The sequence below is a fragment of the Cyprinus carpio genome, chromosome B10, assembly GCF_018340385.1.
Source record: "Cyprinus carpio isolate SPL01 chromosome B10, ASM1834038v1, whole genome shotgun sequence".
NCBI classification, from domain to species: Eukaryota; Metazoa; Chordata; class Actinopteri; order Cypriniformes; family Cyprinidae; genus Cyprinus; species Cyprinus carpio.
In genome coordinates, this window is record NC_056606.1 from 15,486,171 (window position 1) to 15,500,463 (window position 14,293).

Below are 14,293 nucleotides of genomic sequence, written 5' to 3' on the forward strand. Positions count from 1 at the left end.
TACACAAATATTTTTCTTACAAAAACGCATCGATTCGCTACAGGAGGCCTTTATTCACCCCACAGAGCCGTGTGAAGCATGTTTTATTATGGATGCACACACTTTATTTGACTACTTTTGGACATCACCCTACTCCCATTCTTCTGGAATAGCCAGAATAATTTTTAATATAAATCTGATTGAATTCGTCTGAAAGAAGAAAGTCATATACACCTAGGATGCTTTGAGGGTGAGTAAAACATGGACTAATTTTCATTTTTGGGTGAACTAACCCTCTAAGTACAACCACATTACTTGTGTTTAATCTGCTAAACCCTACGTAAACCAGACATTTTTTACCTTTTTCTCTGTGTTGGTGCTATTAAAGGGATAGTTCACAAAAAAAAAAGAAAATTCTGTTATTAATACTCACCATCCTGTTGTTACAAACCCGTAAGACCTTCGTTCATCTTAAGAACGCATAATTAAGATATTTTTGATGAAATCCAAGAGTGTTACGAGCCCCTGCACTTTCTTTCTGACCCTGCATAAACAGCAACGCAACTACCACGTTTAAGGCCCAGTAATGTAGCAAGGATATCATTAAAATAGTCCATGTGACATCAGTGGTTCAGTCGTAACTTTATTAAGCTATGAGAACACTTTTTGTGTGGGGGGAAAACAATTTATTCAACAATTCTTCTCTTCCGTGTCAGTCTCTGCTGCGCATTCACAAGAGTACCACAATGCATGGAACTGACATTCTGTGACTCGCTTGCTAAGAGAGAAATGCACATGCATGTGTCATGGTACTGTCATGAACACGTGCCAAATTCTAAACCAGAAGAGAAGAAATTGTAGAATAAAGTCATTCTTTTTCATTATTATTCTCATAGCTTCATAAAAGTATGGTTGAACCACTGGTGTCACATGGACTATTTTAATGATGTCCTTACTACCTTTCTGGGCCTTGAACATAGTTGTGTTGCTGTCTATGCAGGCTCAGAAAGCTCTCTCAAAAATATCTTAATTTGTGTTCCAAAGATGAACGAATGTTTGGAATGACATGAAGGTGAGTAACTAATGACAGAATTTAAATTTTTGGGTGAGATTTACTTTTGAGAGTATGTGTGTTTTTGTATTAATTAATGTTTTTGTGAGTAAACTAATTCTGTAATACAGGGAAAACATCAAGTATACCAACATATGGTCGCAAATACTTTAATAATCTCAAGATGCAAAAGAAAGTTGTTGTTTTTTCTTTTTCTGTACACCCATGGTCCACTGAGAAGCTAAATGATCCGTCTGTCTAACAGGCTTTATGCAGACCTAGTTTGAACAAACAGTTAGAACAGAGATCAGAGGATTGTCTAGACTACTAAAATTGTGCTCCCTCTCTAATGCTTGATTGAGAGATTTCAGCTCAAATGCAAGATCTGGCTCAACTGTGTAGTCTTTGATAGGAGAAATACCTCCCACTGTAGAAGAAGTTGTAAGTAACCCACCAGGTAGCTAAAGATGTAATCACTAGACAGGTAATCATTGGACATACACTTGCTGCCCAGACCTTTAACCACTAGGCTGTATCACAGCATACATATCAAAGATTATGGTCTTTCAATCTGGTTATTTCATGTGCAAGAGGCACTTTCCATGTATTCTGCATGACTGCTTACGGCTGCATCACTTTACACAAGGGAAAGAAGAAGAGATGGGCTCCCTCAATTTGCATTTCTCATCAGGGTCAGAACTGCTTTAACATGCAGCGAATCTCTGATGTTGCTTTTGGTTTATAATAAAATGCATGAAACAGCAGTGAAGATATTGAATACTAAAACATCATTACAGCCACATTAACCAATGCCACCAGAGAGACACTGCTGACAAGAAATAACACTGCAGGATGGAAATTATAATAATGGATCAAGAAGAGCTGCTGACAGTGTACCCTTTCCTCTGTCTGATCCTGAAGGTCGTTGCTGCCCTCAGACCCGTTTTGATATGCAACATCAGTTTTATGTGCCGTTTAGGCAGCGTGACAGCATACAGTACATGTGATCGATGTCCAGGTTACCTTATAAAACTCAGCAGTTTGCATAAATGTCTCTTAGATTAAATCATTTTCTTTTGTCAGGTGCATAAACTGTACAAAAAAAAAAAAAAATTAAAACGTGTCTTACTCACTGTAGAGGGGTATGCTGCATACCAAAAGATCTCCTCAGCCATGCCTTCAAGAATGTCAGACCTTTGTTTGGGTGGTGAAATAAGTAGCATTCCACTTTTGTTGAACTCTGTTTTAGCTCTCTGAAGCTGAATTTAAGCACAACATGAAAAAACTACTAAAACGAGGCCATGAACTGGAAACGTAACCCAAGACAGCCTTGACGCTACTGGAAAACGAGTCATCTGAAAAGTTGACTTCCTGGACTCAATAGCAATATAAGTAACATCTCCTGTATCAAAAGTTTCAGAGCTATAGGAAGCAGGAAAGTGCAGTCTCTTGCATGCTGGAGTTAGTGTCATCAGTTTGTAGAAATATTTCTTTCAGGGCATTCTTTTCTAAAAGTTTAAACGTTTTCAATGTTCCTCCAGTTGTTGGAAATATGTAGACAAACAGTGAATGTCCTATTCACTGAAACCTTTTAATTTTAAGTGCTTGAACCTTTGGGGAAAGCTTGCTGCCATCTAAATTCATAAGTACTTTCTGGAAGAATTCAAATGTGAACCTGAGACTTTGAGGGTAGCTTAAGTTGATCAGTCCGAAGAGCATTACTAATCCAAAGGAAATACTCTTTAAGTGTTGTAGCAGCTTTACATCCTCTATCACAACTCCAACATCACCCGGCTCATCCTCAGCACCAGCACCTTCTTTACGAATAACAAAAAGCCCCAGAGTGGTCTCAGAAATTCCTTTTTCTGCTTCTTCAGTGTTGCAGTCCTAAGGCCAAAATAAGTAAATAAATATTAAATAATTTTATAATAATAAATAAATAAATAAATAAAACACATTTTCAGTTTCACTGAAATATTGGCAACATACAGGCTGGGAATGTATGTTAGGTCCTTAAAAAAGGGCATATGTATACATACCTGGAATTCTTTGATGACTGTTGTCATGTCCTCATTGAGTTACATACACAGACTCTCTATGACACAATCTGTATAATCTATCTATCTATCTATCTATCTATCTATCTATATATATATATATATATATATATATATATATATATATATATATATATATATATATATATATATATATCTATCTATATATATATATATATATATATAAACAAAAACAAAAACAACACTTACTGTTATTGAGTGATTGCCCCAAACTGAAGACAATGTGGAATGATGTCACAATGATGAGGTCTCTGAAATAGTAAAGGTGACATATAACTTGAGTTTTGTAATGACAACTCTGCATCAAAAGAATGCATGATCGACTTAATGTACAAAATTGGTTTTAAATGGAAATCCTATAAACTTTTAATGTACCTTTCATATACTCACATAACGTAATGTCAAAAAAGAGAGAAAATATCAACAGTTTTACAAAGAAATGAAACGAGTACATTTTAGTTATATTACAAAAAAACAAACCATACATACCATAAGTGAGTGATTGACTTTAATCAGATTCAATGTGGAATGATGTCACAACGAAGTCTCTGGAATATTAAAAATGACATATGATTTGATTTTTGTAATGAAAGTACAACTCAGCATGAAGTGAATGCATGTCCCACTGCATGGACACGATTTGCTAATCTATTGGCTAATCTATTATTTTTCAAAATGCCTAAAAAGATGCACAGAGTCGACCATATATATCTTAAAATGATCCAAGTTGCATATATTTGATAACAGATATGAGATTTTTTTTTTTTTTTAATCAATAATTTTTTTTTTTGTGTGTATTTTTTTTTTATAAAATTTAAGGATGATTCTCAACTATGTTATAAAATATATAACAAAATGATTTGATATAGAATTTTGCTTTATGCAATTTGTGTTCAAATAGTCCATAAACTGGGTTTTCCATTAAGCACAATGTTATCTATACACTGTATCTAATTTGCATATTAAAGTGCTTGTTGGAACAGCATGTTGAAAAAAGAAGTGTAATAATGGGAGTAGTAATTGGCCAGATTTTCATAATAATATCTAATATTTCATAAGAATATTGCTATATAATTTGTTTTCCTATGCAATTCTTTTGTCTCCCAAAATGCATAATACAGTAAACATGCTTTTAGTCCTGGTGTCCTCTACAGTCGACGTGTAAAATGATGTCCTGTTTCATAACAGGAAGTCATATTTTGATTTGAAGCCCCATAAACATTTTCCTGATATGTTGATTTATGAAAAACTATTTGAAAGTTAATCAGATTTAAATTATAATTAAAAAATATTATCATATTTCTATAAGGATGTACAGTCAGGTACAGGTAAAAACCAAGGAGAGGGAGTGTTCATGGTGAAACATCCAATCATTTGGTATTTCTGGAAAGCCCTGAATGTGCTCTGTACAGGACATCCAGGCTGAAAAATGTGGCATGTACAGTCTCAGAGAAATTCGCTAATATATAGTGTCCACTACAGAGGCAAAAACTCCACAACAATCCTGCTTAGGGCCAGGGGCGCCCCCAAGGGGTGGCCAGGGGTGGCCGTATAAACTCTGGCCACCCCTGTGGCCACCCCTAGGATGATTTGCAGGGCTACTATTAATTTAAATCTATTTAAAATCTATTAATTTTAGATCTATATAATTTATATGTCATTTAATATAGTTACTATCACACGAAGAGTGACGTTTTTCTCCAGAAGTCTGCATAATTGCAACTGTGACATTGATTTCATACAACAGTTCAATAAACAAGAAGTTAATATCAAGAGTTTTACGTTTTAGACAACATATTCACTTTCATTGCGCTCTATTTCTAAAAACAAAAATCATTCCAAACACAGCCACTGTTTTGCGTCTCTGAGCAACATGATAGTGTTTCGTTCCTGAATGAATCAACCGTTTAAATGATTCGGTTCAATCGCAATGACTCACTTATTAACAGTGACTCGCTGCCACCTACTGGCTGTTTTAATTTCACATTTAAGGTACCATTTCATTTTTTAAACAATTTCAAACATCAGTTTTTCAATGTTTTATGTTTAAAATATCAAAACATTATTTATTAATTTGTAACTCCAGGTTAAAGTATTCCATGTCCCTCAGAGCTCCATTAAACAGTGTGTAAAAAACATCTAAATGGCACTTCAGATGCAGTTTCTGTTTTCTCTGCATTGCAAAGATCAATTTTGTTGATAGTGATTGCATTTGCTTGGTAACAGCCCAAATGCAAGTGTCTGACTTAAAAGATGGTGCACACTTTTAGAAAAAAAATGGCGTAAAGGTTAAAAAAAAAAAGCCTCAGCTGTCAGCACACTTAGAAATAAGATATCAGCACAATTACACACACAGCAAAATATTGTCTAATTTTCGTTATCGATAAAATCCCAGAAATCCACAGAGATATCTTTTTTTTTTTTTTTTTTTGTCAATATTGCAAACCCTTTATTTATTTATTTATTTTTTGATGTGCCACCCCAAGATTTACTGTGGCCTCATCTGGCCACCCCTATTAAAAATTTCTGGGGGCGCCACTGCTTAGGGCACCCATTTGGCCAGCAGCGGCCCTGAACACAGCTTTTGACATTAAGTGTTTTATGGATTAAACAAGGTTTTTGAGACAATCGTTCAGTTTTGCACTGCGATTAATTGAAAATATCCGACCCCCAGATAGCACACAGACGTCTGAAAGACGTCTGAAAGATCTCTTGATCTGAAAAGCATCTGCTGTCTACAAACGTCTGACAGACGTCTTTCAGATGTCAGTTTTACATACATTCTAAATCATAAACATCTTAAAGACGTCTAATATTTGACATCTAAAAGGAAACGTCCTATAGACGTATTGCAGATGAGCAAAATACTTGCAGATGTAAATACAGACGTCAAATAGACGTCTCCGAGATGTACATGTGCTATCAGGGCTATCATTTGAATTGTTGCGTTTTCATTGTTTCAAAATCGACATATAAAATTTTATTGCAGAAATCGTTCATTTGTGAAATAACTGTTCCTATCTAGGCACCATATATGGTGTAAAACAAAGTATGTGTCTTTAAAAAAAGATTTTATGTTCTTTACCATGCCTGCTGGATAAGCCGGTTTTCATTTCTATAAATATTTTCCTTTTTCCCACGGAGAGCAGGAATGAAATTACTTTGACTTTGACGAGGGACTTTGAGAGAGCTCGCGGCAGCCAGGCGGAGTCTTGCGTCGTCTTGGGAAACGCAGCATATTATCAGACCAGCCCCTGGGCGGAGGATCTGGAGATTGGTACCTCTGCTTGCTCTTTCCCACTCAGTTTAACACGCTTGGTTTAGTCCCGGGCAGAGACGTGCAGTAAGTGGACTCTAGACGGCGGAGTTAAAGACTTCAGAGACGCGCAACCCAGGAACGGATAGAAGCGAACAGACAGTATACGCTGCATTTTGTCGTCGTATATGTTCTCTAGGTTTTGAAATCAAGTGGAATCGGACACAGTGAACGACACAGTAAGATCTCTATCGCATGCTTCTATCAGTTTCTGACTCACTTTTGGACTTTCCACATGACAGTGCGCCATTACATGTTTCCTTTTGTTTACATTCCATATTTATAGGTTATTTATAGATGACTGACAATGTGTCCGCTAACTTTTCCATTTTACCAACATCAAGATATTAGATTAAAATGTTTATGAATGCATGTGGGAAAATGTGTCTTGACACACAGCACGTAATGCATGATACATGTAATTTAACTCTGTTCGTTTCAAGGATTGGTATATGATATGGAAAACAAGCCAAATATAGAAATCTGTATAAAATGATAATATAGAAAACTAGCCAAATATATAAAATAATTTTTGAAATCAGAGTAGTAACCCAGAAAAGTCATGGAAAATCAAAATATTTCGTTGATCAAAATATGTGAGAACTATGTATAACATCCTCAAAGCTAAGTGACAAACAGGTGACGTGTTACTGTGCATTTTATGTAAACAGTAGTTTATATTTTTGCTTTTTTAGTATGTATACTAAAAATTGACATATAGTCAATGTTGTCAATTTATTCATCATTAATTTGTGCCATTTTGTAATTATTGCCCTATACACAAGTTTCTCTCTCTCTCAGTGTTCACCTTTGTCTCTTCAAATAGAAAATTACATGAGAAATTGAACACCTTTCAGTTTATGCAGTTCGAAGAGCTTGTCACTTCAGATTTATGACTGAAAACAGATGTCCCACGGTTTTACTAACGCTCCCACACTTTTTACTGTTTCCTCAGGTGTAACCGAGCAGGAAGATGCTGGGAGGATCTAGGCTGGTGGGCTTAGGAGCTCTGCGTGTGTGCTCAACCTGAAATCAGTGTCTTTTGCATCCATATGAAAGTTTGAGCTGAGCGTGATGGCATCTAGTCTTACATGTGCAGGTGTGGTATGGGCCCTGTTGTCCTTCCTTTGTGCAGCTACATCTTGCATAGGCTTCTTCATGCCATACTGGCTGCTTGGGTCGCAGATGGGTAAGCCGGTGTCGTTTGGAACGTTCCGCCGCTGTTCCTACCCCATAAGGGATGAGGCCCGTGGTGGGACGGTTATGTTGGAGCAGTGTGGGCGCTATGCCTCCTTTCAGGGCATCCCGAGTCTGGAGTGGAGGATCTGCACGGTGGTGACAGGGACAGGCTGTGGACTGCTGCTCCTGGTGGCTCTCACGGCAATCATGGGATGCTGTGTTACTGATCTAATCTCTCGCACCATCGGAAGAGTGGCAGGAGGGATACAGTTTGTGGGAGGTGAGTTCAATTACAAGGAGCTTGACTGGAGATTCAGTGGATGGGTAAATGGTGAAATGGTTGGATGAATGGATGTATAGATGGCAGAATGAGTGGATAGATGGAATGAGAGATGAAAAGTGTTATAGCTGAATGATTGAATGGGCAACTGTTATAGTTTTAAGTAATGATAGATTGATACTGGCAATGCTGATAAGTCTGCTGATATTAATTTTGAGTTTTGAGCATTATCTTCCTATAATAAAACTAAATTAATTAAAGTAAAATAAATACATTGTTATAAAATAATCTAACATTGCCTTATATAATATAAATTATTTTATTGTATTTTCTTATAAGAATAAACTAATATAGGCTTTATATTGGCCACCCCAGTTTCTACAGTAGTTAGTTGGTATTGGGATTGGTCAGCTACTAATTTTCGGTGCATTTATTGATTGGATGAACAGGTGGGTTGTCAGAAGGATGGATGAATGTGCTTGTAAATGCATAGTCAAATAAAACACTGCAACTTCTCAAACACACTTTCGTTTGCGTCTTTCCCAGACGCAAGTACTTAGCAGCTCTTAGTGAAACCTGGTGTGCTTGTTTTGACATTCTGTTGCTACGATTCATGTCATCCTGTGAGGATAGGAGACTGTTGATTTGGGCCAACACACCAAACTTACACCCTGGTGAAAATCAGTTCGAGTTTGCTTGGTAACTAAACAAATAGTAAAAAGCAAACAAAAGTTTCCTTTCATGTCCTAAGTACTGGTCAGATGGGATTGTTTTTTCAACCGATGATTGAGCTACAGTTGTTAACACAGAAGGTCTAGGATTTCATGTACAGATTTTGGATGGGAAGTGGGTGTATTATGGAAAATTTGCCAAAATTACAAACTAAAACTAATTTAATTCAAAAGGATATTTCACTCCAAAATGAAACTTCTCATCATTTATTCACTCTCATGTCGCTCTGACATTATTTCAACAAAACACTTGAGCCCATTGACCTTGACATGAGGGTGAGTAAAAAATGACAGAATCATACCCGATGCTCCTACTACTGTGATCTTTCTGATTCGTTTGTGATTGTACTTTCTATATTGCTACACATTCTTTTTATATCAGATGCAATACCAGCAGTACTTGAACCACTGGCTGTTATTTTACCCAGATGGCAAACTGAAGTCAGCCGAAAGGTCTAAATCCATCATGAAGGCACACCAGGCAGTGAAACGAGAAATTTAAGCTTTAGTTTCCGCATTCACCAAAGGTCAAAGTAAATGAGGAGAAGCAATGTGAAAAATAATAAACCGTAATCACACACATTCCTCTCCGAACAGCATTTGATTTCTCCCAGGACCCCCCAAAATTTAAATTGCTCAGTAATTTATACAGAGGAAGGAGGGAAAAAACAGGCTTGTTCAAACGTCTGCGAAGCACAAATTTACCTGACCTCCTCTGGGAAAACTAGTCCTGGCCAAATAAGCTTTTAATGGTCAAGAAAGAGGACGTGTTCAATGGTCAAGAATCCAGGCTTGTTCTATCTCTCTCTCTCTCTCTCTCACACACACACACAGACACACACAGGTTAAAAAATAGAGAGAGTAGGAGGTAACAGAATAAATTTTCTCTTGTTACTTTCCTTTTATGAGATCTTTATATTTGTGAGGCAGTAACAGAGCTGCTTATGAAGCGATTGGCTTTGTAATGAGCAGTATATGAGGGGAGGAGGGCCCCTCATGGGCCCTTATGACTTACATCACCCTCTCTTCTTTTGTCCTGCCTCAGAGCAATGACTTTGCTCCATTTCAGAGAGATGGGAAATAATAGAGGTTGATTATACTTGACCTCTCTATGAGGGACCGTAGGCAACACTTCTCTTTTTCATATCTCTTTCATATTCCCTCCTCCTTTGTGCTCTCTTTACTTTTCCACACACACTTTGATACGCACACCTGCTTTCATTGTGTCGTTTTATTCAAGGGCAACTAAATATTTCCTGTTTGCAGTTTTTCCTTGTCCTAGAGGCTGTGATTTTGCTTTGTTTTTATTACTTGATACAGTAAAGGCAATAGAGACTCACTTACGGACTTACTAATTCTGGGATGGATGCCAGATGCCACATTGGTGTATCACTTCTTCAGTTTGCCCTTTTTAGGTGGGAATATTATTTGTTTATAGGTCAGACTTCAGGGAAGTATATTGTTGTCTGTGCGTTCTGAATGAACGTTATGGTTCATGCATCCTGTTGGATTTCCTCTCACACCCACATCTTGCTTCACAGCACCCGTTGCATGTTTGCATACGTCACACACGCTCTCCTGAAAGACAGTTGGCTCAGTCATGTGTTTCATACAGTGAATTTACCATAGGATTTATGGGATCCATCTGGCTCCTGTCAGAATCCCGGCCAATGAGAACCCAAGACCTTGAAATGAGTCTTTTTCGCTTGAGAGATCTGCCGATATGATTCAGTGGGATCTGGGTGTTTTCTCAATTACTCTCTAATGTATTCTTATCACATTAGTGAAATACTGAGGACATCCTTTCAGAACAACCTCAGCTCCTGGGAGATATTTCTCACTTTGCTGTAATGACATTGCCTGATGAGTTTGTTACAGTTTGCGAATGCAAAAATCAACTGTTTGGATTTCTCCCAAGCTTTCCGTCCCTTATGTATTGCCTTATGCCCCTATCAAAAGTCTGTTCTCTGATACTCTTTCTTATCGTACTCCTTTTTCTCTTTACTTTTGAGCCCTATGTGAATTTCGCAGTAGAAGATGAAAAAGAATGCATTCATTGAACCATAACTATGCCCACTAGAGTCTGTATCACTTTTTTGCATCTTCTGCAGTGGTTGCAGGCAAGAATCTAGTTATTCTGTGGAAAGGATTTCTATGATAAAAAGAGATTAAATACTACACTTTTACACTATTAGTAGCTCTTAGCTTTATCAAATTTACAATAATATTCTAAAATTAAAATATAAGTGACGTGAGCTCAAATTTATATGTGTTATAGGACTTTCTGTGGAATCCTAGAAGCCATATGATTAGGCTGGTTTTGGGCTCGCCTGACAATACGACATGTCGCTTAGGGAACTCTTTATACTAGTCAAAGTGATGAGCTTGTTGTTGAAGAACTAGTCAGCCATTATAAACCATCACTACTGCATACATATCGACTACAGTTCAAAAGTTTTTGCTCAGTAAATTAATACTTCTATTCAGTGAGGTAAAAAAATGACAGCAAATATATTTATAATGTTACAAAAGATTTCTGTTTCAAATAAATACTAAAAACTTTCTATTCATCAGAGAAACCTGAAAAAAAAGTATCATAGTTTCCACAAAAATATTAAGCAGCACAACTGTTTTCAGCATTTATTAAAAAAAAAAAAAGGATGTTTCTTGAGCACCAAATCAGAATATATTATATTTTATTAAATATTTTTTTTTCTGAAGAATTATGTGACACTGGAGACTGGAGTAATGACACTCAAAATTCAAGTTTGCCATCACAAAGCCAAATTACATTTTAAGTTTTATTAAACTAGAAAACGGTTATTTTAAATTGTAATAATATTTCACAGTGTTACTGTTTTGTATTGTATTTTTTGTCAAATAATTTCAATCTTGGTGAGCATAAGAGTTGTTTCAAAAACATTTATAAAATCTGACAGATCCCAACGTTTTTTGTATTCACATGTATATGTATATATACTCACTTGTGAATTCCTTGTCTTCAGTTGTTCAAGTGACAGAAATAAGGCCAGTTCACGTTCAGTCAGTGCTCAGAATATCACAATTGTTCTGTGTTTTTGTGGGCCCTGATTCCAGAGATCACGTTGTCATACTAACAGTGGAGAAATCTTACCCTGAGGAGAACACAAATAAGTCAGGTGGCAACAACTGTGTGTATGCGTGTGCTTGAGTAAGCTTTGAGACGTGACGGTTCAGTAATCCATCCAGCAGCAGTTGTCTTACTGTAAGCTTTCACTTCTTGAGCTGTAAACTTTCAACGAATACCAACAGAGGCTCAATGCCGCTTGGAACAAATGTGTATGTTGTCTGTCAAAGAATTCAGAAACTGCAGCAATTTGGCACTTTACTTGTATCTTTAAGTCCTTAGGCCGCCTATGTGTCACAATAATGATTAACTTTTCCAAAGTTGTCCTTGACTTTATGTCTGGTTACAGTGGACTGCACAACGTGCAAAATTGTTGAGCTGTGAAAGTTTCCTGTTTTCCCTCTGTTAGCTCAGATGTTAAATACGTCACGTTTGCATGCTGTGTAAATCACTCTCGTTTAAATCTAAATTGACAATATTGAATTAGTCACACAAGAAAGTATCTAATTGCAGAAACGGACGGGTGTTGAGAACTGCTGATTTGTGTACATTTGTGTGGTGAACGGAAGCGTGTGTGCGCTTGAGCAACGTGTATTTGTGGTCGTGTGGGAACAGACCTTGCTGAGGGTGTATACGCTGGTTTTAGCTGACCCGTGCTGACCCCTGGGCGCTTGGAGAGAGTCGGATGGAGAAATGAGAGGGCGTAGGGTGGTGTGAATGAGAAAGACAGGCAGGATCCAGCTGATGGAGACAGCTGCAGCAGCAGGAAGAGACTTACTGGCTCCAGTACTGGGGCACATCTCTCACTATGTCTCACTCTCAGTTTTTTTTACTGTCTTTCCGTCTGTCTGAAAAATTCTGTTTATTTCTTGGAATGCTTGGAATGTTGCTGGAAAACTGGAGAAAAAGAGTATAAGAGTGACACAGAGTGAACTGAATAGGACAGAGGTGAAGAAAATCTGTTCCTGTCTTACACAGAAATCAATGGCAGTGTCTATCAAATAATGTCTTGTAAACTCGACACCATTGGGTGTAGCCCATTATGATTGAATTTCAATCCACATTGTATCCTTCCTAAATGATATGCAAGCTTAGAAATCTCACAGGGCCAGTTATATTACAGCACAAAATCAAAATAAAATTTTATTTTACATAAAGTCAATAAAACCATTATGTTTTGGTTTTTTTTGCATTGCAATATTATTTCCATGACTTTTAAGCATATGTAACCCAAAATTTTCTTGCTGTAATGTATCCGGTATGTAATTTAAATGATCTATCTCTTAGTGTATGTAACAAATTCATCAAATGATTGTATCATTTATTCATTTAAACGATGCCTCTGTATTTCTGTAATTCTATAATTGTGCTAAAAAACATAGAATTTTATTTTAAAAATAATCATATACTACAGGTAGAAAAAGAAAAAACTACAATAATGTGAAAATTCTGAGGATTAGTGTTTTTATATTGCAGTAATGAGAATTGAGGGAAAATTTACTTAATTGTCATGAAAATAATCTCAATGAGCCAAAAAAAATTAAATCATTCATTTTTAATGTGAAAAATATATTTTAATTTATTTATTTATTACTTTGAAGTGAAATTTTTGACAGATTTTGTTTATACTAATTCATCCAAAATGATGTTATAGTAAATTAAATGCCAGAATATGCTTTAATGATGTACTAGTGTGCATCCATGCATGTTAAAATTCCCCACAACTTATGTTTTGAAAGAGGAGATGTTGTGATTATTACCTTTCAACCAAGAAAATGGCATAGTGAAAGAATGAAAGAGAGAAAACAAAAACTCCCACAACAGTTTTTTAAATTTATTAAATTAAACATTAAGCTAAGTGTGTTTTAAAGTAATGAATATACCTAATATCATAACAAATTGATATCAAGGTGCAGTTCCATGAAATGAAATGTCTCAATACTGGTATGTGTTTTCTCATCAAAGAGTGCAGATTTTTAATACATAGTGCAGCCGTAGGGATATTTTACACTTTGGGAAATAAAAATGGGTCATTAAACAAGATGTGCAATAACAGCTCTGACTTTAGGAGCCATTTAGGAGACTTGCCATTCTCTATTCTCCCTTGTTATTTGACCCACACACATAATTTAAGGCATATTTAGGAGAGATGGTATCCTTAAAGCAGACTTTTAAATTCCAGAGAAAACAATGTGAGAGCAGTAGGGCACTATCAGCTGGCCAATCTCAACTTTTATAAAGAAACCCTCACGGTTTACAAGAAATGATTCCTCCATGACTCCTTAAGGAAATGACTCAGAAACCTTTCCAACAGGCTGCAATATCGGCCCCTTTGACAAAACTGTACACAACAGCCATAAGGATATGTAGGTCACGGCTATGACTGGGGTTTGCATGTGTTTACATTCTTGTAAGAAAAGCGGCGTGCTGCATGACTTCATTTTCAGTTTGACAAAATCTTTGCCTTTGCTTAGCACTATTCTGGAACGATTTGCTCACTTATTGTAGGTGAAGGAAAAATTTTTTGGGTCGGGATAAAAGGAATATTTTTGTGACACAAAAATTTCGGTTTC

The 14,293-nt window shown here is 36.5% G+C and overlaps 1 protein-coding gene across 1 annotated transcript in view; it reads left to right on the forward strand.

Annotated features, from left to right (window-relative positions):
- The first annotated feature begins 6,359 nt into the window (after positions 1 to 6,359).
- The window catches only part of lhfpl6 (LHFPL tetraspan subfamily member 6), a 31,448-nt gene continuing 23,514 nt past the window's right edge, over positions 6,360 to 14,293 (forward strand). The window contains exons 1-2 of the mRNA XM_019079340.2: positions 6,360 to 6,603; positions 7,380 to 7,883. Of these exons, the coding sequence (XP_018934885.1) occupies positions 7,499 to 7,883 (385 nt within the window). The 5' untranslated portion in view covers positions 6,360 to 6,603; positions 7,380 to 7,498. The remainder of the gene's footprint in view (positions 6,604 to 7,379; positions 7,884 to 14,293) is intronic.